This window comes from Gnatocerus cornutus, chromosome 10 (genome assembly GCF_029298725.1).
Source record: "Gnatocerus cornutus isolate USDA-ARS CGAHR chromosome 10, icGnaCorn1.1, whole genome shotgun sequence".
NCBI classification, from domain to species: domain Eukaryota; kingdom Metazoa; phylum Arthropoda; class Insecta; order Coleoptera; family Tenebrionidae; genus Gnatocerus; species Gnatocerus cornutus.
Window position 1 is genome coordinate 6,214,241 of NC_142242.1, and position 23,775 is coordinate 6,238,015.

General features: G+C 35.0%; 2 protein-coding genes across 2 annotated transcripts; both read right to left on the reverse strand.

The window, feature by feature from the left end:
- Positions 1 to 313: 313 nt before the first annotated feature.
- On the reverse strand, positions 314 to 7,226 carry LOC148167461 (uncharacterized). The gene is made up of 2 exons (XM_088047665.1): positions 7,165 to 7,226; positions 314 to 3,554 (listed from the first exon to the last, which is right to left on the reverse strand). The coding sequence occupies exon 2, from the start codon at positions 3,514 to 3,516 to the stop codon at positions 442 to 444; it is 3,075 nt and encodes a 1,024-aa protein (XP_087903791.1). The 5' UTR covers positions 3,517 to 3,554; positions 7,165 to 7,226; the 3' UTR covers positions 314 to 441.
- Positions 7,227 to 9,910: 2,684 nt separating this feature from the next.
- LOC148167462 (uncharacterized) lies at positions 9,911 to 21,935 on the reverse strand. The gene is made up of 9 exons (XM_088048021.1): positions 21,664 to 21,935; positions 12,993 to 13,245; positions 12,799 to 12,942; positions 12,636 to 12,749; positions 11,596 to 12,588; positions 10,623 to 11,549; positions 10,259 to 10,577; positions 10,062 to 10,212; positions 9,911 to 10,013 (listed from the first exon to the last, which is right to left on the reverse strand). Exons 2-9 carry the CDS (start codon positions 13,215 to 13,217, stop codon positions 10,007 to 10,009), a joined length of 2,880 nt encoding a protein of 959 aa, XP_087904147.1. The 5' UTR covers positions 13,218 to 13,245; positions 21,664 to 21,935; the 3' UTR covers positions 9,911 to 10,006.
- Positions 21,936 to 23,775: the final 1,840 nt, after the last annotated feature.

Genomic DNA, 23,775 nt, shown 5'->3' on the forward strand with positions numbered 1-23,775 from the left:
ACCATGAACCTGAGTTGCGTGGACTGGGCATGCGGAACGTTAACTGACTGTTGAGCAAGCTACATCTAACAACTCAATACATACACACTTGTGAACGAATAGTTATCATATCGAGAGATAAAATAGGAACTTCTTTAAACATCACCTAAAGCTTTCTATCGTACAAAACATCAGTATCTCGATATTTTAAAGTGAAAATCAACAGACTATATAAAATTTCACTCAGTCTTTCCGGTATTTGCATAAAAATATGTGCTCATATGTTCCCCATAATATATGAGGCCTCTTGCAAATATAGGAATACGCTTATATATACTTTTTTTTAAGATTATACAATATAATCAAATAAAATTAATAAAAATCACAGGTGTCGTCGAATCGCCATCGATAGTTTCTTAAAAAAATATGTCACATCTATGCAAACTACGTGTAGGAAACTGCTTAGGCCGGGGTGAGAGTGAATGTAACGGTGAGAGGTGCGGGCTGCTTCTGGAATACCGGCAAGAACACCACGGCCGGCACAATTCTTTTTTCCGCGGCAGCCTCCTCGACCAAAAACGCCTGCATCACATACCCCGTATCCTCGCCCCCTTGAGGCAACGCATATGCAGCAGGAACTTGCGCCCTTTTCGCCACGTCTTTCAAACTCTGTCCGACTTCTGGCGACAGTTCGACTCTTTTCCCCTTTCCTTTCTTCTTGGTCTTGCTTCCTTCGTCTTCGTCTGCGTTTTCGGACGGCTCCTTGGACGTCTCGCCAGGATTTTCGTTCCCATTAAAAAACGGTGGCAAGGGAAGAAACGGATGTTGAGCAAACATGTGATGCTGCAACAGTTCTGGCTGCAGGAAGCTTTGAGTGCACACTGGACATTTCAATGGTGCACCGTCCGTCGACATCGAATGAGATCTTTCATGTACGAACAGCAACGGAAGGAGAGGAGTCGTAAAAGGGCAATAGGAACATGGATAACTTTTTGTACTTGATTCGTCAACGCCAAACAAACTTGACAGTACATTCTGGATCCCGACTTCTTTTCTTTCTTGACCACCGTTCGGTATTTTCAATGTGGGACTACCGCGTTCACTTTTAATTCCAGTCACAGCTTTAGAATGTTGGCCGATGCTCTGTTGAAGTTGTTGTTCTAATTCGGCCCATTTTTCGGCACCAGCTTGACCGTGGTCGCTTAATAAATGCGCTTTCAACCATTTTGTACTGCGAAAACGCCGACTGCAAATAGAGCAAACTTCGGTGAAGTGGGTAAAATAGCGATGACTCAAATCGGCCAAATCGGCAGGTTTCAACGCTGGATCTGGTTCTGCGGTTATATGAGGTGTTGTGGTTGGTTCGCCTTCGTTTTTACGCGGTTGCAGAAGGCTTGTACCGTATTCGACAATTCCGTGAGTATTGTGCTTGTGAACTCTTAAAAAATATTTACTGCACAATTCTTTATTGCATATGTCGCAGATGACACCACCGATCTGTGCGCCATTCTCGATCTCTATCCCGTGCATTCTTTGCATATGCGTCTTCATGAAATATTTATTACACAGTTCCTTATTGCAAATGTCGCAATAACTGCTAGTCGGAGTCACGTTCATGCTAATTCGACGTTCTGCACTGGACACCGGTATCCTGTTAACGGTCTTTTCAGGAGTACTAAAACCATTGAACTCTTCCTTGATGGTATCTAAGTTCCCTTGGTGATTAGGATGGAATTCCAGTAAATGCTTTTTCATCTCGTCTACATTTTGAACATCTTTGCCACACAAATCGCACATAGTGTTGTTGTTTGAACTGTTTTCCGATTCAACAGGTTTATCAACGTCTGCAACATCGTCAAGTAAAATTCCATGTTCTGTCATCATGTGGGCGTGTAAAAAATAACGATTTTCAAACTCCTTGTTACAAGCATTGCAAGTTGTACAGACTTTACTAACATCGAGTTCATTTAATTGCAAAATCATTGTTTGAAGTTTTTGTAGATCTTCGCTGATTGCTTCGGCGTTCAGCGATTTATCTGCCGCAGGGTTATCTTTTTTCGATTCTTCATTTGTTTGTTCTTGGTGTTGTTCTTCTTCTTTGGAATACAGTTTCGAGTGAACGCTGACATTGTGCAGCTGAAACAGGCTCGCATTTTGGAACTTGATTCCGCATATATCGCAGCTGATGTCTGAGGGTGAGGTGGTTTTACGGTCGGTATTTGATTGTTCAGTCATTATCAGATTTAAGGGACTAGTTTGCATATTGTTTTGCCAAGGAAAAGAACTACCACCGTCGGATTTAATGTCTTTATCTTTGTCATCTGGAATGTAAATGCCATGGCGTTTCATCTTGTGGGTTCTTAAGAAGTACTTGTTGCAATATTCTTTACAGCAAATCTCACAAAATGCTTTAGGATTCATAACACCGATTCTTCTTAGGCGATTGGATATTTCGAGATCATTACCTGGAGACATTTTACTTTGTGGGATAAAGTAGATTCCGCCTTCGGAATCGTTTTTAAATGAGGTAGATTCGGTTTGTACGTTTCTAGGACTAGAAGATTCTTCAGTTGGTTGGTCATCTGGTGTAACTTTATCACTTTCACTGTTTGATGAGAAACCATTTGAATTAGGAACATTTTCATTCGATTCACTTTCATATAAATTCGGGAGATTCGGTTTGTTTGCTTTTTGCGGGAAGGATTTGTTTGAGAACGGAGTTGGGAATATGTTATTGAATGGGTTGATGATATTGGCTGGTTTTTCAGTTTTAACAGTTGATATTTCTACACTTGGCACGGAAGTTGGGAGTTTAATCGTTCCAGCATAAGAAGCAATATTTGGATTATTCACTAAAGGCTCTGATGAGGGAGGATCCGAATAGATGCCGTGTTTGTTAGCTTTATGAGTCTTCAAAAAATATTTGTTACAAAATTCTTTGTTGCACAAGTCACAATACGCATCCGGATTGAAGATTCTTATAGGCTGTCTCGGCAAATTATCAGGTTGTGCAAACTGAGGTAAAGTCATAAACATCGGATTTGCTGGGTTGAAAGGCAAGCCGTGCAAACTTGGATTCATCCATTCTTTGCCTTGCAGCTCGTTCATCCATGGTACCTCCGGCCTGTTCGAAGTCAACTCTAGAGGCGTCTCGACTCGTTCCGATGACGGATTCAGTGCAAAATCTTCCGGTTCTTTCTTGCATTCAACCGCGGAATGATCCGATACTATATGATTCTGAACTTGCTCAGGGTTGTTGAAGAATAATTGGCACACGGGACACTGCAGTTCTGGCTCGGGGGAGGTCGAACTTGGCTTACCTTCGGTATGAATGTCGGATTCGGCTGCTGAAATTCGGACTGGGGTCGATTGTTTTCTCCGCTTTTTGCATGAATCGGATAATGGTGTTACTAGACAACGTTTCACTGGACGAGGTGTTTCGAACTCGGGCTCGCTGCTTGTTGTTTCCTCGGCTACTGAGGAGTATCCTCCATGTAAGGGACCAGAAGTTGAGGGTAACGTGACGGATGTCATCATATTGTCGTGTAGGCGACATGCAATGATTCTATAGGTCCCTGCACATAAAAGAAACTCGATTTAATTTACCTTTTAATCATCCACAACAATTTTCTTAAACAGAAAAAGAAAGTTGTTTCAGAAAAATCTTACACTTGCCCCTATTGATCTGCGTCAACGTCACGAAGGGTCAAAATAGCTGTCCTTTTTATTAGATTACAATAAATTTTATTCTGGCGTGGTATCGGGGGCCTAGCGTTCTTGTCCCCGTGACCATTGCCGAATTTCTCCTAATGATCCCATCATTAAATATTTGCGCGTCGTACGAGGTTACAGTCAAATCCGTAAGGAAGTATGATTCATGTTGTTTCCCTCATTTTGGATTCTCCCCTCAGTTTCGTCAGTTTCAAGAGAAAATAGCAAAGAGCTTGGATGTGGGGTGACAATAGTCGAATAGTTTTATTAACACCCGCATACATAATTGCGAGAATTAGACATTTTATTACGTTTAGATCAATATGCAAATTCGATTAATGTGGGTCCACAAAAGTTCTTATTAATTGGTAAGCTCGAAAAAGTATTTTTTACACGACAACTGTAACACGTTTCGTAGAAATTAAATTTGACACAAAGTTTTCATGTAAAGGTAGACGGATTAGATCTTACTACAAAAACTTTATTATTTTTCCACTCCATCGAATTTTATATCCGTAATTTAGATTAAAAACGGAAAGAAAGAAACGTCATGGTCAAGAGTGAAATAAATAATGCCTGAACTTTTGTTTTTCTAAACAATAATCATTTATTTATAATAGAAAATTCTAGAAGGAAAACTCTAGAGGTTCGACTTTTCCACCGAAAATGGCGTTGGTTTAATTTTGAAATTATATCTAGCGACGGAAATATGCAGTCGTATGTTAGATAACATTTTCTAAATCCATCACGCTATATACAGTATTTAAATGGCAGCTGAAAACTACATTTCAACGTGTCACAGGCACTTAACATTTGAATACAAAGACTACAAATTTAAATCAGCAATTAATTTTTTTCTAAAAATTAACAAAAAGCAGACGGTAGGTAAATTTTTCTGTGACATGCAATCCTTCTTGATTTTAAAGTATAATAGACTTTTGTTGAGTGTAATTCGATATTTTACTAACGACACTCAACGTTTATAAAGGGAAATTAGAAGAAAATGGAAAATATAATTTTTTTATACGTTCAAGAACATTACATTATCTACATCAACATCAATCATTGTTTTATACTGTAAACAAATGAATGTGCATGGAAAATGCATTAGACTATTGACATTTTGTTTGTTGTGCTCCTAATTTTTTTAAAGTGGGCGGTAGTGATCAATTAAGTAAATGACAACGAATTTATAAAATGGAAAATATCGAAGAATTGTCCGCTCAATTAATGTAACGTCATTATTAACATTCTTGTATTGAATTAAAAATATGCCTTACCAACTAAACGAAAAATTCACCAAAAATCACCACATAACTGTCAATTAACGTGCACGTGAACCCTCGGAGTAGAGTACAAACAGAATATACTATCAATAAGGGATACACTATGACAGAATCCCCCACTACCACTACCAAATACACCCCCTCCCCTATATCAACCACTCATATTTAAAATAATTCATAGAAAAAACTTGCATGTAAAACGAAACTTATGTTATTAAAGTCAATTATTTTAATTCTCTTCGATTTAGTGAAATTTCCGAATTTGTTTGAATGGACACTGAGCTATAATCGTGGAATTATATGGATGATTTTTTTTATTAATTATGAATGTTTGAGTCCACAGTTGCTACAATTCCCACTAATTACTTTGAAAACGATCAAAAAGATAAATTAATGGAAACATCAAACTAAACATAATTTTTCATTATTTTCACTTTTAACTAATACTTTTGTTATTTATGAGAAAAAAATGTCAATTCTTATTATATATTGATTTATAGGTAACAATAAAATTCGGTTGAAGACAATACAGAGTCGTTTGTATATTTTATTCAGGTTTGTGGTTCGTTCGGTTTTTGTTGAAAAAGTAACTTTAAACTATGGTAATTTAATCAATTATTTATTTAAACATTATCATGATGTTAAACAAAATCCAACAAGACTTTGAAAATGAGAATAATGGGAACATCTTTAAATTGCCGGCTGTAAAAATCTCGTTACGTGCAAATCAATAGGGGAAAATAATTAATTAAGTTTAAAATTCTATTTTTAGATATTTATTTAGTTATTTATTATGATTAAACTTAAATAATATGAAGGTGTGCTGTGTTTTTGTATAAAAGTGATAATTTTCTGACTACATGTTAATAAGCGTCGTGGTGGCTTTTAAAATGACAAAAATAAAGCCTTTATCTTTTATCGGTGCGGATTTTATTGATTTATTATTAATTTTATCTCTAATCAGTCATGAATAATTTAATATTTAAATAAAATTGAAGAGAAACTGTGGTAAATAAGATAATATAATCGAAATTAAAAGCAAGGTACGTTGGTTATATTGATTTTTATTTCAAGTGATATTTAATAAAATAGATAAAAAAGGTCTGTTGTGGGTCGAAACCACCTGTATTTACTATTAGAAACGAAAGGGAAAACTGAAACACGCACAGAAATGCTACAAATTTTAAATAAAAACGCAACATATATATACACAAATTGTAGATTCCAAGAACTGGGGGAATTATTGATCATCAGATAAAGGCAACACAGCTATCAGAAAACATAATGACGAATGGAAACATAACGGACAGCGCAAATGAGACTGTAGGGTGAGTATATGTGTGCGTTAGATGCGTGTGTATAGTGGATCAATAGTCCTCCCACGCCGAAGACCACTGGTCAGAAAACGGCTAGTCGCGCAACTTTCATTTCAAGACATAAGGTGACACGCCTATACCTTAAAATTACTAATTTCCTTCTTGGTAATATTATAAAAACAACTGTAGGAAATTGCAACATTTGCTATAAACATGATAACAGTATTTACTGTATTCTGGATTTGTTTTTCGCATATGTCACATTAAAAAATTATGCTAATCGGCCATCTTCGGCTGTTTACTACCCAAACCTGACCGCCGACAGATTTTATTCGAAAATTTACAACGAACGATGAAAAAGGACACACTGGCGGTTAGAGATAGAGAGCATAGGTAGCACGTGCATCAATTCATGCATAAATAATTATGACGTGAAACTTTCGATTTCTGCATGCAAAAATGAGAAAAATTCATCGAATTTCATTCTACACGAACGAATCATTTTTAAAAGCAAATATCCACACTTATTGATTAACTCAATTATTACACTTCCAATGAATTGTGGATTGATACAACCAATTACACTCTATTTAATAACACTCTTAATAATAACAATACTACAAAAATAACATGTAACAACTTTATTAATCAAGCAATTCCGCCGCTAATTAATGTGACAATTTTTAACGCTCGAGGCAACTTCCACAATCCCCCTCCCACATGTCTAAACATTCTCTTTAAAAAAAAAGTAAGTAAACAAATAGGGTTAAGTTCACAAATTTTGACATGTTGCTTGAGAAATTTCTATCATGCATGATAATCCAATTTTTTTTATAAATTAAACTAATTTTTGCTTGTTGAAATTTACTTACAAAGACCACAGCCGAATTTTAGAAAATAGTCATTGCGAGCACCTAAACGACACTAGCGCGGTCTACCTACTGATAATTTAAGGGAGAGCGTCGAATTTCGACGCCGGTGCGCAACTCCATCAAATTTAGATGACAAAAGCCGCCATTTGTTAAAGAAATGCGTCGATTTTATGATTCGCGTTTATTGCGAGTTTTATTTATTTTTTATACTGCCGCATTTTTATTTTTACTTCTAAACAATAAAACGCAAGACGGTCTTTTTGATAACAGTGTACTTCGCAAATATGGTATAAATGTTTATTTTGATTTTTCCTTTCTAAATGATTGGTAAGTTTTCGAAAAACTATCGACATGACATGTTGGCTGTGTCTGGAAAAAATATTTTCTTTCCAACGCAACCCTGGCATTAACAACAAAGGAAAGGGATTGCAATAAAGAATAAGCGATAGAATTGCCTCTCAAGAGAGAGGGCCCATACCAATTTTTTACTTCACTATTACTGATGTTGACAGTTTGTTTTGGTTTCATGAATTGTCGCATTGTTACCAAGATCCTTTATATTTTTAAACTCGGATTCTATCTGATAAGAAGAATCTCGTTTACAGCCAGATTTTTTTACACGACGAATCTACACAAAAATTTAAATTGAGCAATCACACAGAAAATCTTTTATAGGATAACTACACTTTCAGAAGCTCGATCGAGTTAATTACTTTAAATTTTTAATCACTTGCTCATTTATCTGTATCGACCTGTTTAAATCAAACATATTTATTTGTATATCCGAATTTACAGTCACACAGGCTGTTCAGTCAAACAGAATTATTTATCTACATGCTTTTTTCGGGTAATTAAACAATAGCATATTCAGATCAAAGCAAATTAGAGATGAGAAAATAGATTCTGTTTCATCACGAACGGAATGTTTAACAAAAATTTTATCAAATACATTTTGTAAAAATTCCACAATGAAAGATGTTTGACTGGCTAACTGCTAACTCATTAAGATAGAAATTCTTTTGCGTGAGCGAAATGCTCGGTCAAATTTACACAAAGTTCTCATGATATAATTCCTTCAACATTTGTTGTCGTTTTTTATAACTTTGCATTGTTGAATTGTATCGAAGAAATTTTTTCCAACCGAAAGATTATTCCTTTCGGTACGAAAGTTTGGAAATGTAATTCTATAAAAAACGTATGGATATCGATTATTAGCTGCTTTCATTTAAAAAATACCGAAAACTATCATATTTCTTTTACATAACAGCAATTCTCTATTATTTTCTAAATCATTCAAAGTTAATTTAACGTTTGTATTAGTCACGTGCGTGTAATTAAATTAAAAAAAAATGTCACGCGGCATAATTTCTAATGAATCATGAACGTGTATATTCATCTTGAAATGAAATATTTTATGTACTTAAGTGGGTGAGCGATTTAAAATTAGCACTTTTAATTTTTTATAAATAAGCTTCTGAAACAAAATATACCACAACAGTTTCAAAGAAAACACTTTTATGGTGTTGAGGCAATTTTATCACAAATTGTTTACTGTTGACATCTGAATCACAATAACTCTTATCATCTTATCCTTTTTTTCAATTATTGTTCCGCGTACCTTGGTTTTTAACTTGTGATTCTTCTAGGTTATAAAAATTTATTATTTGTTGTGAAAATGAATTATTGTTTTATCTCTCGCATGTGTATCAAAAAAATAAACAGAAATAATTATGGAAGACCTTGCTAGTTTGCCGTATGTTGAGTATTATTTATCTGGTTTAATGTTAGTATGACTTGATTGTTATTGTACTCAATTGGAATTCTCCAAATGCAGGTTTAATAAAAAATCACTGATTTATCACAATGCTTTTGATTCACTGCTGTATCTTAAAATATTTCAAAGGCACCGGATGTAAAAAATGTACGCGTGCATATTACACCGATTTTTTTCTATTACTTCCTGTTGTTTATTTGTTATCAGCGCATTTATTTTTATACTTTAATAAGCGACAGTTTTAAAAAATCTAAATAAATGAATCACCAGTGAGTAAATAGGATATGATAAACAGAATCAGTAGAAACAAAAAATCGACCACTTGGAATAATCCAAACCATAATAAAACTTATATCAATTTTTTCTGTAATTATTTTCGATCATGCGAATAAAACGAATGGCCAATCCGAGCGAAGTTTCTCTCACTTGCAAAAAGTACGTTGAAATGAAATATGAAGGTTATTTAAAAAAGGTCCGATCTTCACGGGTTATAACAATAAAATTTTATTATTTTTACTTGACTTGGGGCAACGGAGATTTTTCACGAGTTCAACAAGCTTCACAAAGCTTGATTCCACGATTTGAATTACAAATTGAAGCTGATTTTAGGAGGAATCAAAAGTGATGGGAATAAAATTTATTAGACCCACAACAAATAAAGTTAATAACAATAAAAACATACAAAGCGTCCGGAAACTCTAAATTAACAATGACGAGAGACGTAGAAATTACCACTTGTTTTCTCAAGTAGGTTCTTCTGATTTAAGAATTTTCAAATTCAATTTGAACACTCAGTTTTATTATTTTATTTCATGGAAGGATGTAATGATCATGGTGGCGCCATCTGGATTCTAAAACTCGAACGAAGATGGGGTTCTTTGGGTTCACTTCCAATGTGTTAAGCTCGAGTTTGCCTCAGAAGATGGCGCGGCATTACGGAATACAAAAAGGTTACGAAATAAAACACACGAATCATTAAAAAATTATTTTGTTCTATATACATAACTGTCGATAAAATAAGTAATTGTTAAAATACATAGGTACAGGGTTAATTGACTATATAAAATTTTAAAACCTGGAACAAATCAATCAAAATTGGTTAACTTATGCCATGTAATCAGACCTTGTTATAGGAGCATATTTATTATGGTACATCCTGGGAGAGTTGTTCCTTGACTGTGAATCCTCGGAATAACTGCTTCCTGCAGATCTTGTACTTTTAACTCCGTGAGCGAAATCTTTTCTGTAATTCGTACTGCTAGTTTTATTAGAACCTGGAAAATATTCATAGACATTGTTTTTTTTTCCTTTCCAATTTACCTTGTTTCGCTTTTGGCATATTACACGTAACTTGTGGATGAACCGTAGTTTTGGTATGATTTACGTCATTCAGGTCACTTAAGTAACGAGTACTTCCAGTATACTCTTTGTATTCTCTTTGAGGATGCCTGTACTCTGATAAAACCTGCGTCACTTGAGCTTTGGTCCTTGTGTCTTCACTGCTTTCAGAGCTGGGTCTATGTTTACTAAGATGACCGTTTGTGGTGGCTTTCTTATTTTTTTGATAAACTTTTTTGGGTTGCTCGGCCGGTGAAGATGTAGCAGAAGAAGAGACAGCCCCATCAGGTTCCGGGCGCTCCTAAAATTCACTTTAGCTCATGAGAACGTGATCAAATCCCCTTACCTCGTCTTTTGGTTCTAAATTCGGAGGTAGACTAGTCCATGCAACGTCATCCATTGAGAACAATCGCAATTGTTGACGAATACTTGCTTTTTCTCTTGCTCTTTTTTTTTGGAATTCTTCTTCAACTTTTTGCATGGCTTCGAGTTCTCTTAATCTTTGTTTTTCCTTTTTTTCGGCTTCCCGAGACAACTTCTCCGCCAGTCGTCTCCTTTCGATTTGGCGCACGGTGCTTTGGAAGGTAAATCGTTTGGGTTTTCGGCTCCAGTGTTTAGCATCTGCGAAAGCCCGTGGAGGATCCTGGAGGTCTTCCGGTTCTGGTTCTGATGATGATTTAACTTCTCCATTGATATTTTCACAAGATTTAGAAAACGATGATAATTTTTGATGCGTTCTCGAGCGATCGGCGCTTTTAGATCGCTCGCGCACTTCGTCTTTAGTTTTTGACCGCGGAAGTCGGTGGTCTTGGACGTTGTCGAACTCTGGCAGGTACATCACACGACCTCCGCTTTTGGAGCTTGGCACTAACAATTGATCTTTTTCTTCGGATTTACTCGAAGTTTTCATTTCAAGGGAATTGAAACCGTTATTAAGAGAATTTGGCGCAGATTTGCTTAGAAACCAGTTGTCGCTTTGGTCTTGGGCGAGATTTGGTTGCATCATATCTTTTTTATTGCTCAAGTTGTTTAAAACACCGGATACTGAGCGTTTTATTTTTTGCAAGCCGGTGTAAGAGCTTTTTTCTGACATGTACGCAGAAAGCTGATTGTCTCTTGGTAACGACAGACTAAAAACGTGAGGTTTATTGGTGTACTTTGTTTGGCGTTTGTATGTAGAATTTTCATTGTTCAAGCCGTCCTCCATGCTGGAGTCGTCTCCCAGGTCCTGTTGCGGAGTCCAGGAAATTCCCTGCGATCTAGTTGGAGGAATCTAAAACATCCGTGCGAATTGAAGTCACAAGAATTTTGGTTTTTACCAGAAGGCTGTTGCGGCTATTCATGATTCCTTCAGGAGTGTCATCGTATCCTGCAGGTCCAGCGTCTCCAGAAATTCCGGAATCTCCAGATTTGTCGTTATTGGAGCGTTGTCCAGCTTGCATCGTGGGGGGCGGAGGTCTAGCATACTTTTCTATTCGATCTTCTATAAACACAGGAACATCATCGCTAGCTATGGTACTAGCAGCAGGATTTGTATCCATCGTCGATAAAAGTCTCCACGCGGCAGCCGGCGAAAACCTCGGAATTTCTAACTGTTTCTTCGGCAAAATTGGGCGTAGTTGTAAGTCAATACCGTTTCTTATCCCAGTGTGGTTTTCATCGACTTCGATTTCACTCGAAATGTCCGACTCGGATGAGTTTACAATTTTTTGTATGTGTGTCATCGAATGAAGATTCGATGCGAAGTGCTCAACAATGTCATCATCATTCTGTATGGGTTCATCCATTCCGAAGTAGAAAGTTTTCGGTTGCTCTTTACTTTTGTGAATTACTCGAGGTGACGTCTGCTCCGGAGATGAAGACTCTTTTCCTGAACCATCTCCGCGTATTTCGTTCGGTTTTTTCTCTTCGACGGTTTCCATCTGCTTCAGTCTTTGTCGAATGTTGTCTTTTTTATGTATGTTGTGATCGAGTGTTTTCAATTTTTCTTTGTTTCTGTTATTGATCTCTGTGACCGTGTTGTCCGCCGCGGCACGAGTGTGTCTTAAACGCTTAGTAACTTCCTTCAGTTCCTGATGGAAGTTCGGCGTGATCATTTCAGGAAGTGATAATCGATTAGGACGCAAATCCGGATTCCTGTCGCGGGTCCTAATTTGAACTACTTCCTCGTGTTTTTCTAAAGATTTATGTCTATTTACAGGACTAGAGTAAATTTTTTTAGTTTCTGCTCGCGTTTTGAAGAGGCGAGCCCGACGACTAGGACCGTTGTCGCCGCTGGAATTCTCATCCCATTCACGTTGAGACCTCTCCATCTAAAAATTGACTTTAGTTGTCGAGTCAAAATTAGCAGTAATCGTACCATTTCTAAATTCGGCGGGGGCGGCGCTTTGTATTTTTTCTTACCCCTCGATCTATCTTGGGTTTCCATTCTCGACGGCTGCCGCAAGTCCGGCTCTGACCCGAATTTCTTCATCTGAAATAACGAAATATCAGTGCCAGTTTAGACTTTTGATTAGCATTACGTTGTCTTTGAAACCGTTTTGTAAATGTTTGTACTCCATGGCCTGGATGTATCTGCTTCCGGATTTATGAAGAGGATCCCTTTGGTTGGAGAGGTAAGTCCTTGAGGGTCTTTCCGAGGAGATAAAATCCTCAGAACTGCCATTCTAGAAAATTCGAATTATTTTATGTAAAGATAAGTTTCGGGGGGTGTTACTTCACGTAAGGACAGTCTGTTGGGGTGTTGTCGTCCACTGAGCGTTCCTCCAGATTGGAGGATTTCCCCATTGTTCGTGTGACGCAGTTTTTGGCGCGCGTCTCGTTCAGGAAGGACTTTATGTTGGTGGAGACGAGGTTGCGTTCTTGGGAAAGAGTGAGCCCATTGCTCTTCTGCGTGTGGACGTTGAGTAATTTGGCCAGTTTGGCTACCGATGTTTCCCATACTTCCACAGTACTAATCCCGACATATTCTGTAAAAAGAGTAGTGTTAGACAAGAACATGAACCTGACCCCGAAAGACCTATTATGGTTACAGAAATGGATACACGCCTATTTACATCAACAGCGTTGTTTACAAAGATAATTATATGGAAATATGAAGCGAAGAGATACTTTTTTATATAATTTTATCACATTACATAACTTTATAGGAATTTTATCGACGAGCTTTTAAGAAATAACATTTGATTAATTAATTTGCACTTTCTACATTGGTTAATTTATTATTTGAACGTTTCATAAGGATTTTAGCTCGACTTCGGCTTTTACGTATTTACTTGTAATTTCTCTGCTCGAGGCATCCCTTCTTTACGTGAAATTTTCTACTAAATTCAAACAATATTTATTGCGTTGTTATTAACGTTAATTGTTCGTCAACGTATCGAGGTCAACTGCTTAACCTACATGATAATGTTAATTTGTTGCCACAAAATTTTACTAAATTATTTTGTTTCCTCTTCGGAAAAGTCAAAACGATTACAAAATAAAACACAGACTTTCATTTTTGATAAGATGACATTACGTCATATGAATTTCCTCGTTTTTTATTGCTTCAGATTTGTTAACGACCAATGTGTTATCTTTCCGGGTAATTCAGATACGTGAGAACTTGGCGGTAAATACAAGACTGTTGTTTATTTTTATTTTACAATGTAATAAAAATATACGAAATGAATTGTTTTGAATGCTTAAAACAAAGGCCGCCTACAAACCAAATCGCCAGACATTGCTTTTTGCTAAAGGTAAGATAGCAATATTAGCAACGCAAATTTTCTACTTTGTTGCCATCATAAATAAAGTCTACAGAATGAAAGTGATCAAAATAAATCGCTATCATAAAAGTGCCACATTGTTGTAACAATTACACCCACTTAAAGAATTGAAAATGGCGTAATTAAGTAACAATACACTTTCAATAATTGAAAAATTGATCTCTTCACTTTGTTGGTTGAGGCCATTCTACTGTGACGAGTATGAAGTTAGATTTCTCTTAAATACATGGTAATAGAATTTCACAGTTGGTTGATAAAAAACCGTACATGAAAGAATGCCAAAGATTTTCTCCTCGCTGCTTCAAAAGAAGAAAAATTGATTCGACAAAATCAGTGAAATAATCTGTTTTTAACGCGACTTTCACTTAAAGCCTTAAAATAGTTTTTTTCACATATTTTTCAATGTCACATTGTTGTATAAAATAAATTGTGGTAAATGCGGCAAGGTCGTAGCACCATAATACATTTTTTTTTATAAGGGGAATGCTTTGTAAATTAGAATAGTTGCCTCAGTGATAATGATAGCAAATATAATTTTAAATACCGACATATACAAGAATTGTCATTACACTGTGACCGGCAATTTAGATTTATGTCACGATAACAATAAATCGGTGAAGTAATTATAAAGAAGTTAGTATTATATAGTATCAATAAATGGTCATAACCTCATAACTAATAAACAAAAATACATATACGCGTCCTTACAATCCCTTTTAGTTGTCAAATGATTGTATAACAATTGGATTGTTCTTCTGCTTCTTTCTTGTCTTACAAAGAAAAAAAATGTAAATAAATCAACTTTCACTGCTTGTATGGAACAATTGTTCTTCTAAACTTTACTTGATGAATATTAGTTGAACTAGAAATTTTACTTTTATTTTTGTTCTATTGTTTCTGTGTGAATTTTCGCGAATGGTGGGAAAAATAAAGCTACTTCTTTTCTCAAACGTTTCATGTCTATGCACTTTTAAATTTGATTTAATTGCTTCTCTACATGACTTACAATTAAAGTCCAAATGTGAGTAAAAAAATCTTATCTTGTGACAGTCTTGGAGACGAAACGATGTGAGAAACTAATTAGGTCTTCCCTTCTGATTCGTATCATTGATATTTCAACACCTCATTATACGCATCTTGCTCATAAGAACGAAACTGATTTATATTTCAGCCTTGACATCTTCTACCGCAGTTCGATTGTCTAATTAGAGTTTATAGATCATTTTCGTCGTAGCTAACTAAACGGTGTAAGACAAAAAGTGCTCTGCTTTTCCTCACTGATTTCTTCTTGCATCGTCCTCATTAATTGTGTTAACGCATAATATGCATGCATGTCATGCAATCAGTGATGCAAGAAATTATTAACAGATCCTTTAATCTATAATTTAGAGGTCAGTTCTAGCTGATTTAAAAAATCTTGCGTGAATGTGAAATAGAGCAATGTACAAGTTTTCTATAATTAATATAAATTCCATTGTTCAAAGCTAGCACATTCTTGTTTATTTCATAACAATTAACGAAAAGAAGAAGAGGGCAAGTTACTAATTATTTTATTATTTGAAAATTCTCACCGTTTATGTGGCAATTTATTTTTTTACTGCAAAACTGTGCAGCGGTAAAAACCTGCTCTTATGTCACAGACTAGTTCCTCCACCAAAAGCCTTAAGAATTTCTATTCTCATTATGACTAAATCTTTGTCCAGCTGATGATATTCTGATGCAGCTGAAAACAGGTCCCAGTATAGCCTTGGAGTAGAAAGTGATGTGTATAACACACCGTATAAAGAAGTCGAAGGCAATGCATAGCTAGCCTCGTTTACCAATTGCAGACGTTAACAACTATTTAACGGGAAAATATGCGGTCATTCTTGTTGAAAATAACTACGCCTTATTGTCTGGCGTGCTTTTGAGAAACTTTAACCACCATAAAGACGTTGCAAACTTAGAAGTAATTGTGATAGTTTTTTTAACGAACGCACGCATTTTTCCGAAAGAGTAGAGCAGCCGGCCTTCGACTGTTCACAATTGGAAATGATTATGCAACGATCTTTCCAATCTGATTCTGAGCTAAATTTTAGTCGAATTCTTGGCTGTCGCAATAAATACTGCAGAAGAATTAACGTTGCAAAAACAATCTATAATATTGGCTGCTGTTTTCACAATTTATAAAATGTGACATAATAAACGGAATAACATTTGCACTTGTAACAGGTAACCAGTTCTATAAATCTAAAAGAAGCACAGTTAAAACTACGAGTTTTTACAACTGAATTATTTTAACTCTTATGGGGATATCAAACAAATTTCAGTATAGGGCAAATTCAATGTATTTTTCCAAACACGATTACTCGAAAACTATTTGAGTAAATTGCTTTCTGTTTTTTGCATATGAATCTGTTCAACGTGCACTATGTTGAATGCTATATATAATTTTTGTAAAATGATTCTTTAATGACTTTTTGATTAATTAAATACGTAAACTTGACTGAAAGCAAAATCATTTTTAGCATTCCACATGCGTAGACTAATTTTACATAATGTCGACTAAACAGATTTTTTTTAAAGTTAATAGTTTGTGAGAAATCGTGTTTCGAAAATTTCATATTCGAAACATGTTATCCTTGTTTAGCAGTAACATCTCTTTTCTCTGTACCAGAGAGGTCTGGTAGGTAGAAATGCGGGTACCATAAATCAATTTTGTAGCCGAAGGGATAGTTTACAACTGAAGCTTTTCCATAAACACACAAAATCTTAAATTTGCCTGAAACAAGATTTTTCTCTTTTATTCAAACTAAACGTAGCTTTGAGGATACTCATTTCAAAATTTTGAACTTTATATCTGATGAATTAGGATTTTAAATTGTTTTAGAATAGTTTTAGGTGATAAATATTTGTCTTTATCTTTATTTTTAAGGGGATCTCGAACAAATTTGAATATAAGGCAAATTCAATGTATTTTTCCAAACACGATTACTCGAAAACTATTTGAGTAAATTGCTTTTTGTTTTTTGCATATGAATCTGTTCAACGTGCATTATGTTAAATGCTATATACAATTTTTGGAAAGTGAATATTTAATGACTTTTTGATTAATTAAATACGAAAACTTGGCTGAAAGCGAAACAATTTTTAGCATTCCACATGCGTAAACTTTTCAAAATTCACACATACGTATTTTGAGAACAACTAGACAGTAATATAACGTCTTGTTGTCAAAATTATGACTTTGGGGTAGTGAAAATACTGAAAAAATTTTCGTAATTTAAAGGTTTTAAAAGATAGATCAATCACTAAAGCAACAGAATATAATTATTATATATAATTTAATTATTTATAATTATGTTCACTATTTTTTGTTACATTCACAAAAATCTTGGACAAAATTCGAAGATCCCAGTGCATCCATTAATTCTTCAATTTTTGCAATTACACAAATCCCACCTTTTCGGGAAAAATTTAATTTATTTATGAAGATAAACATTAAATAATAATAATGAGATATTGTAATTATTAAGTTTCACGGGTCTAATTTGTAAAATATCGGACTCTACTATCAAAGTATTTAAGATTTACTGGCCATGGGCAATAATAATTTGGCCATCAGTGCAGTCAAAACTATTAGCTATTGTCCTGACCACAAGATGATGGTAATAATAATCTAAACTACTCGGGCTGGGGTTTTAAGAAGTTGTTTTTATTTATGGTTTTATTACCGTAGTAAGCAGACTGACCATGGGTAACTCACTAAAAGAGTGCCGTCTACAAATAATGAGGGTTGAAGGAAGATGCTGCATTTAACGTTTGGATGTTTAAAATGTTTCATATAATTTTTCCTTTACGCAGAATTTTGAAGCAGAATTTACCGTTACAGTTTGTTAGATATCCCCTTATTATATGAACTTATTTGGAAGAAATTGTCGGGTGATGAATATGACAGATGATATTTTAATTGGTTCAAGCTTTCACGTTGTGATAAAACTTTAACGAGTGCATAATCGTGAATATATTTATATAAGGATGTAGAATATTTTGCTAATTAATGAAGAACTAAAAAATGTTCAACTTGAAACCGGCTAATAGCCGCTCTGAGACAACTCTTTGGAACGAAGAACATAAGAGAAAGGCCCTTCATCAAGGCATTCTGTAACTCCATTGATACAACAAAATCGAGGTCAATAATGGGAAGAGAAATTATGTTCAACAAATATTCACTCAATTAAATCCCACCGATTGCAATCAGCGACAAAATAATAAAAAAAAAACACGAAAAATATAGACGGAAGAAATTTTCTTAGTGGTAATTACAACCGCACGTGTCACATTATCACGATTCTAGCCTATCATTTCCTTCCCGCTCACGTCAAAATTTTGATTTTTTCCTAAATTACTACTTCTTTGTGTTAATTCAGTGAACAGTGCTAATTTTGGATAGTGATGCGCACCGGAAGTCGACTTTCTTCACTTTTACCTCATTGCTTTGTTCTGTTAATGAATTCAAAAAATAGGTGTAACAACTTTAGTCACGGGGACTTTAAATCCACATTTTCCACATGAATTGCTCCACGATCTTCAAATTTATGTATCTCGCAGCAATTTTTATACAGTTATGTTGTTTCTTTACACACTGCGAACTTGTGTGGTCTGTGTGGTTCAACACATCACCCAAAATCTTCAGACTCGGAAAAAGTCGGACTCTCATTTCGACCTGTCGCAGTTTCTATGCGTTTGAAACTGGGTTATCCTTTTTTCTGAAAAGTGAAATTAAACATGTCCCAAGGCCAGATTTTATGTCCAGATTAACTTTTCTTAAGTGATCGATATGATGGTGATGTGGGTCATATATTGCGAGTAATGTATTTCGGAACTTTCATTTGTTCCCTTAGGCTAAACACACCTTTAAGTGAGAGTATTTGGGAACATCTTTCTCGTCGTTTTGATTCCAGTTTTTTATTTGTGTCCGAGAAATTGCAGTGACACACCCTTATATTCGACTTAATTGTCTTTCTACGCGAAAGTCGCGAGAAATTCGATTAACTTCTTTAGTTGCGTGCTTTTTAGCTGATACAAAAAAAAATACGTTTTTTGCTGATTTAAGTAGGTAAGAACGCGCTAAAAACTGCACCGACTACACGTAATGTAGTATTAATAAAATTGACTAATGGAATAGTGAATTCTACTGAGAAATATTCTAAAATTTCATTGAATTTTCGGCGCAGTTAGCCGAGTATAGTGTCTCTTTTCCTTGTTTTTTTCTGTCGTAATTAGAGCCATCCCGTTAATGTCCAAAGCAAATGAAAAAGTGTTGCTCCTATTGCTGTTTATTAATTTGTCGCAACATTGGTTTTAACGGTTGCGGATGGTCTAGAGGTTATTGACGCAAAGATTTTCAAATGGTTTGCCAAATTCTTCGTGTTCAACATAGTTTTACCGATATAAGCGTAGAATTATGTACATAATTTATAACATATTCCCTTACTTTCCCAAGTAACAATTTTGTTCTTTTAATTCATAAAGTGTGTACTGCGATGTTTTCCAGTCAAGTTACTAAACTATGTGGCAAATATTTTCACTCTTAAACAAATACTGATTAAAACTCATAGTAAACAATGAGTATAATAACGTCTTTCTAAATGGATATGAAACAACTGAAAGACGAAAGTTGCACCTTCAAATTCACCTGTTATCGATAAGATTGAATCTGATGCCAACAAGAATTTCTACCAGATTCAGGTCAGATTTACTCTTTCTCGGTTTTTGGTAGATTCTGGCATGTTTTACAATGCTAGGAGAGTTCTTCTCAGTTCCACATTTTTGTAAAAAGTCATTGTTTTTACAATTGCGAAATACCGGTATTATGAGCAGTCTATAATTACAGCATCATTAAAGGTTTTTAAAACAATACTTTCCATTTTGCATATCAATCTATCTTTATAATGGTTTTGTAACACAGAGGATTTAAAACTTTGATTGAGAATTTTACAATATTAATTTGTTCCCATTCCTTTTCTCACTTTCTATAAAGGAAATAAAGGAACATTTATTATTTTTGATTCTCTTTACGAAAGCCGAGGAAAATCTCTTACGCTGTTAAAGCATATGTCAATTTCCTGGGAAAATAAGAACCACAAAAGCCGCAAAATTCTGTCCTACATATTATGCAGAGTAAATTCAAGTTGTAATTGAATTTATGAATGTATTTAAGGCAGAATGTGAAATTAATATTAACTGTACAGAACGCAGCCATTGAAAAATCTATGGATTCATTTACAAATAAAGGTCACAGATTTTTTGAAAGTAATTCTCATAACAACTTCTATTACAACAATAGTCGCGATGACAAAAAGATTTGAAAGTGAATGACACTTTTGGAAAAACGTCAACGTGATTCGATTTACTGGTCAAGATCATGCTAAAGGAAGCATGCCCAGTATAATAATTTGTATTAGCGCTTCATCTTTATTATGCTACTGGCATCTTACAAAGGAAGACAAAGGAATGCCTTGCATAATATTCTGTTTTATTTTTAATAAGTTCTTAAATGGTCAAGGTGTATTCAAAATTAACATACTTTAATATACAGAGTGATCAGGTGAAAATAAGTGGGATAATAAAAACAAATATTTGACAGAGAATAGTAATAAAAATACTAATGTTAGATGGTTTCTCTGACCTATTGAGTTTTTGTTAATGAGCACATTCGAGCATACACAAAATGAAAATAACTTTGAAGTAACTCCGTGTCCAAATAAAACAATTAGTTTCTAATGTACCTTAGTACTTTGGTTTTAACATACATAAACACAACATTGAAGTCACTTTAGCTTACATACGGAAACACTATAAATAAATTCTGTCGTTTCCAAGGTTTCTCACGTTTCCAAATCCAATATTTCCAATTTAGCTATTGGAAGAAATCGATGTATTTTCACTAACAAGAACTAAGTTAATTATTTTCACGAATGTGGCACACTCGGATCAACTTGTTTATAATTTATTACTAAAGAACACGGAATTGTTGCTAGAGAAATTACTAAAGACTTGGCGTACAAACATTACCTCCCATTAGCTCGCCTCCCTTCAAATTGTATATATTTTAACATAGAAATAACTTTATCATGACAAGCAAATTAAAGTTAAAACGAAATTTTTCTAGTTGCGACATGGTACTTTCACATTTGCATGCCTGATTTTGGCAATGTTATTATCAACAGTTATTTATATTTTTAACTGTTGATTAAAAAAAATGAAAAGCAATCCTAAATTTTTGGGTCAAGTGAGATTCGTTTGTTGGAGGCACATTGTAGAAGAAAATTACACGTGAGTTAATGCTCTTCCCCGTTAATCCGGATGTCGTTTTTTTAGAGATCTCTGATAATTGTACCAATAACTGCACTTTTGCGTTAATTTGACACCCTGCCGGTCGCCTGAAACATTTCCTGTGTTGTAATAGAAATGGTACTCATTAGTATTTTTTAAGAAACGTGGGTTGTTGTTGTTTAATTACAATGTGTTTATGGTTCGATGGTAATAACGTGCGTGGAATAGCTAATCAGGGTTTGTAGAGTCTGATTGTTGTTTGATGTAAGAGAATTTTTGGTGAAATTCTGAAGTTCTTACATGCAGCAAGTGCCATCAAAAGTGTTTTCCTCAGTACAAAGCGCACTTCTTCCGCCTTGGTTCCTCAATGATTTCAGTAGAGCGTAACTCCTTTGATTCGGCGAAGAGTTGTCTTAATTCCGTGTTTGGGCCACCTCACACACACACACACACGACAAAAATATACTGGTTATAGTATTACTGTTAACATTTTGTTTAAGTAACGCGCGACTTTCGCTCGCTCACTACCTTTACTGAGTGGGTACTGACAGGTAAAAAGTGCGGAATAGCATAGCGGTATTCAGCCTCTACTCTCTTAGATAGAGGGGATTGGATTAAGGTAGTACCATACCTACGTGGAATGCGGATTGGATTTAAGTACCTGTTTCGTTTGCAGAGGTGTTAGCCGCTGCGGCGCCACTACCCTAAAGTAACATAACACGAACATTATACACCTGCAACGGATCTTCGGTTTGACCACGCGTTCGAGCCGTTTCCGCATAGCGCGTACAACCACCAAAACCACTTTATTATAGTCATGATTGATCTTTTTTACGCGAGCGCCTGTTTTACTTCGAAAAAATCTGAATGCACAAGTAACGAGTGCTAACACGTTAGAAATTGGAGATTTAGGCCACATTTGAATTTTGAGACCAATTTTCTTGTCTACTGTTCAGAATAAAAAGAAGCAGCTTTCACAGTTCAGTTCCTTCGTTTAGCATGTCTTACTTCCGATTTTCAAATTCTATTCTTCAAGTGCTAATGAATGCACAAAACAAGTGATAGTAACCAGTAACACACTTTTGTCTTTAAATAAAAGTCTTTGTTTTTTTGTCACCATACATACAGTCGCTACAGAAACACCTAAAACTTACGTGCATCTTTTGCAAAGCAGTTAAATTCTTTATCAGCAATTTCTTTAGAAAGGTAAAATTCCGCGGTTAGAGAGTTTACTAAAAAAAAATAAGATGTAATTCATCTCAAATCGCAATTAAAGATGAAGTAAACTTAACTTTGTGTTCTATGACAATAGTAGAGTCATTATTCATTCCGTCGCCCCACAGAAGCCGGAAGTTACGTCATCCAATTATTACCTGACAAAACCATAAAGCTAAAAACTGAAATTATCGCCCACTCTAGGTGGCGCGAAATTCGAAATAAATTAATTAACTATAATTGCCTCCTCCTTATCGACAGAAACAGTCATTATTGTCAACAGAGTGAAACAAATGATTACTACTGTATTATGTCATTGTAACTCCCATTTTTAATGATCCATGATTTTTTCCTGGTTCACTGACTGAGGAATATTAAAAAATAACAACAAATAAATCGTACAGCGAAAGTTTTGCAAAAATCGGTCAAAACTTTTATTAAAATCGAAAAGTATATCCAGTTAAACGAGTGTTTGATGTCTTCAGCATCAGATTTGGCACACGTTGTCTCGCAGATTCAACTCTTACTTTTATCCGACTTTGAAAGTGTAATTAATTATTGTTCCATTTGCTACACTAAATTTATCAATAAAGGGTCGGTTTCTCAAACAAATTGCGTTTGTTAATTCTAGTGATAATAAATTTAGTATGGAGGGTTCGCATCTGTGCTTTATTGTTTATTGAAAAAATCGTCTAAAAATAGTAACTGAGACGATTGTGATAACTTGCCACAGCGATTTAAAATAAAAATAAGGGCGGTAACAAAATTATGCATCGATTCGGAACGACGTTATTAAAAATGGATTATTTTTACCATTGAGAATAAAAATCAGAGATTCTTTTTAAATAACTCTTAAGCTAATCAATATATCTAATTCTGTCTTTTAAGTCTGAAGTAACAAAGGATGCTTCCTTCCGCCTGCGCCTAATTAGCGTCTTTTGTGTGCAGTGTAAGAAATTTTTCTGTGTCGTCGAAAGTGAAAGTATTTTTCGATTTTTTGCGTTTTAAATCTAATAAGTCTAGTAAAACGTAACGTAAATGAGTAGACGGCAAGCGTAGTAATAGTGAGGGTCTCAACTCGCGTCCTCGTGCGCTGGATATTGATTTACCTCAAACTGAGTACAGCCTTCTGCAAAGCGTCCTACATATATATCCGCTTTTTGCTACTTTTGAACCTGCTGTTACTTTGTAACAGTT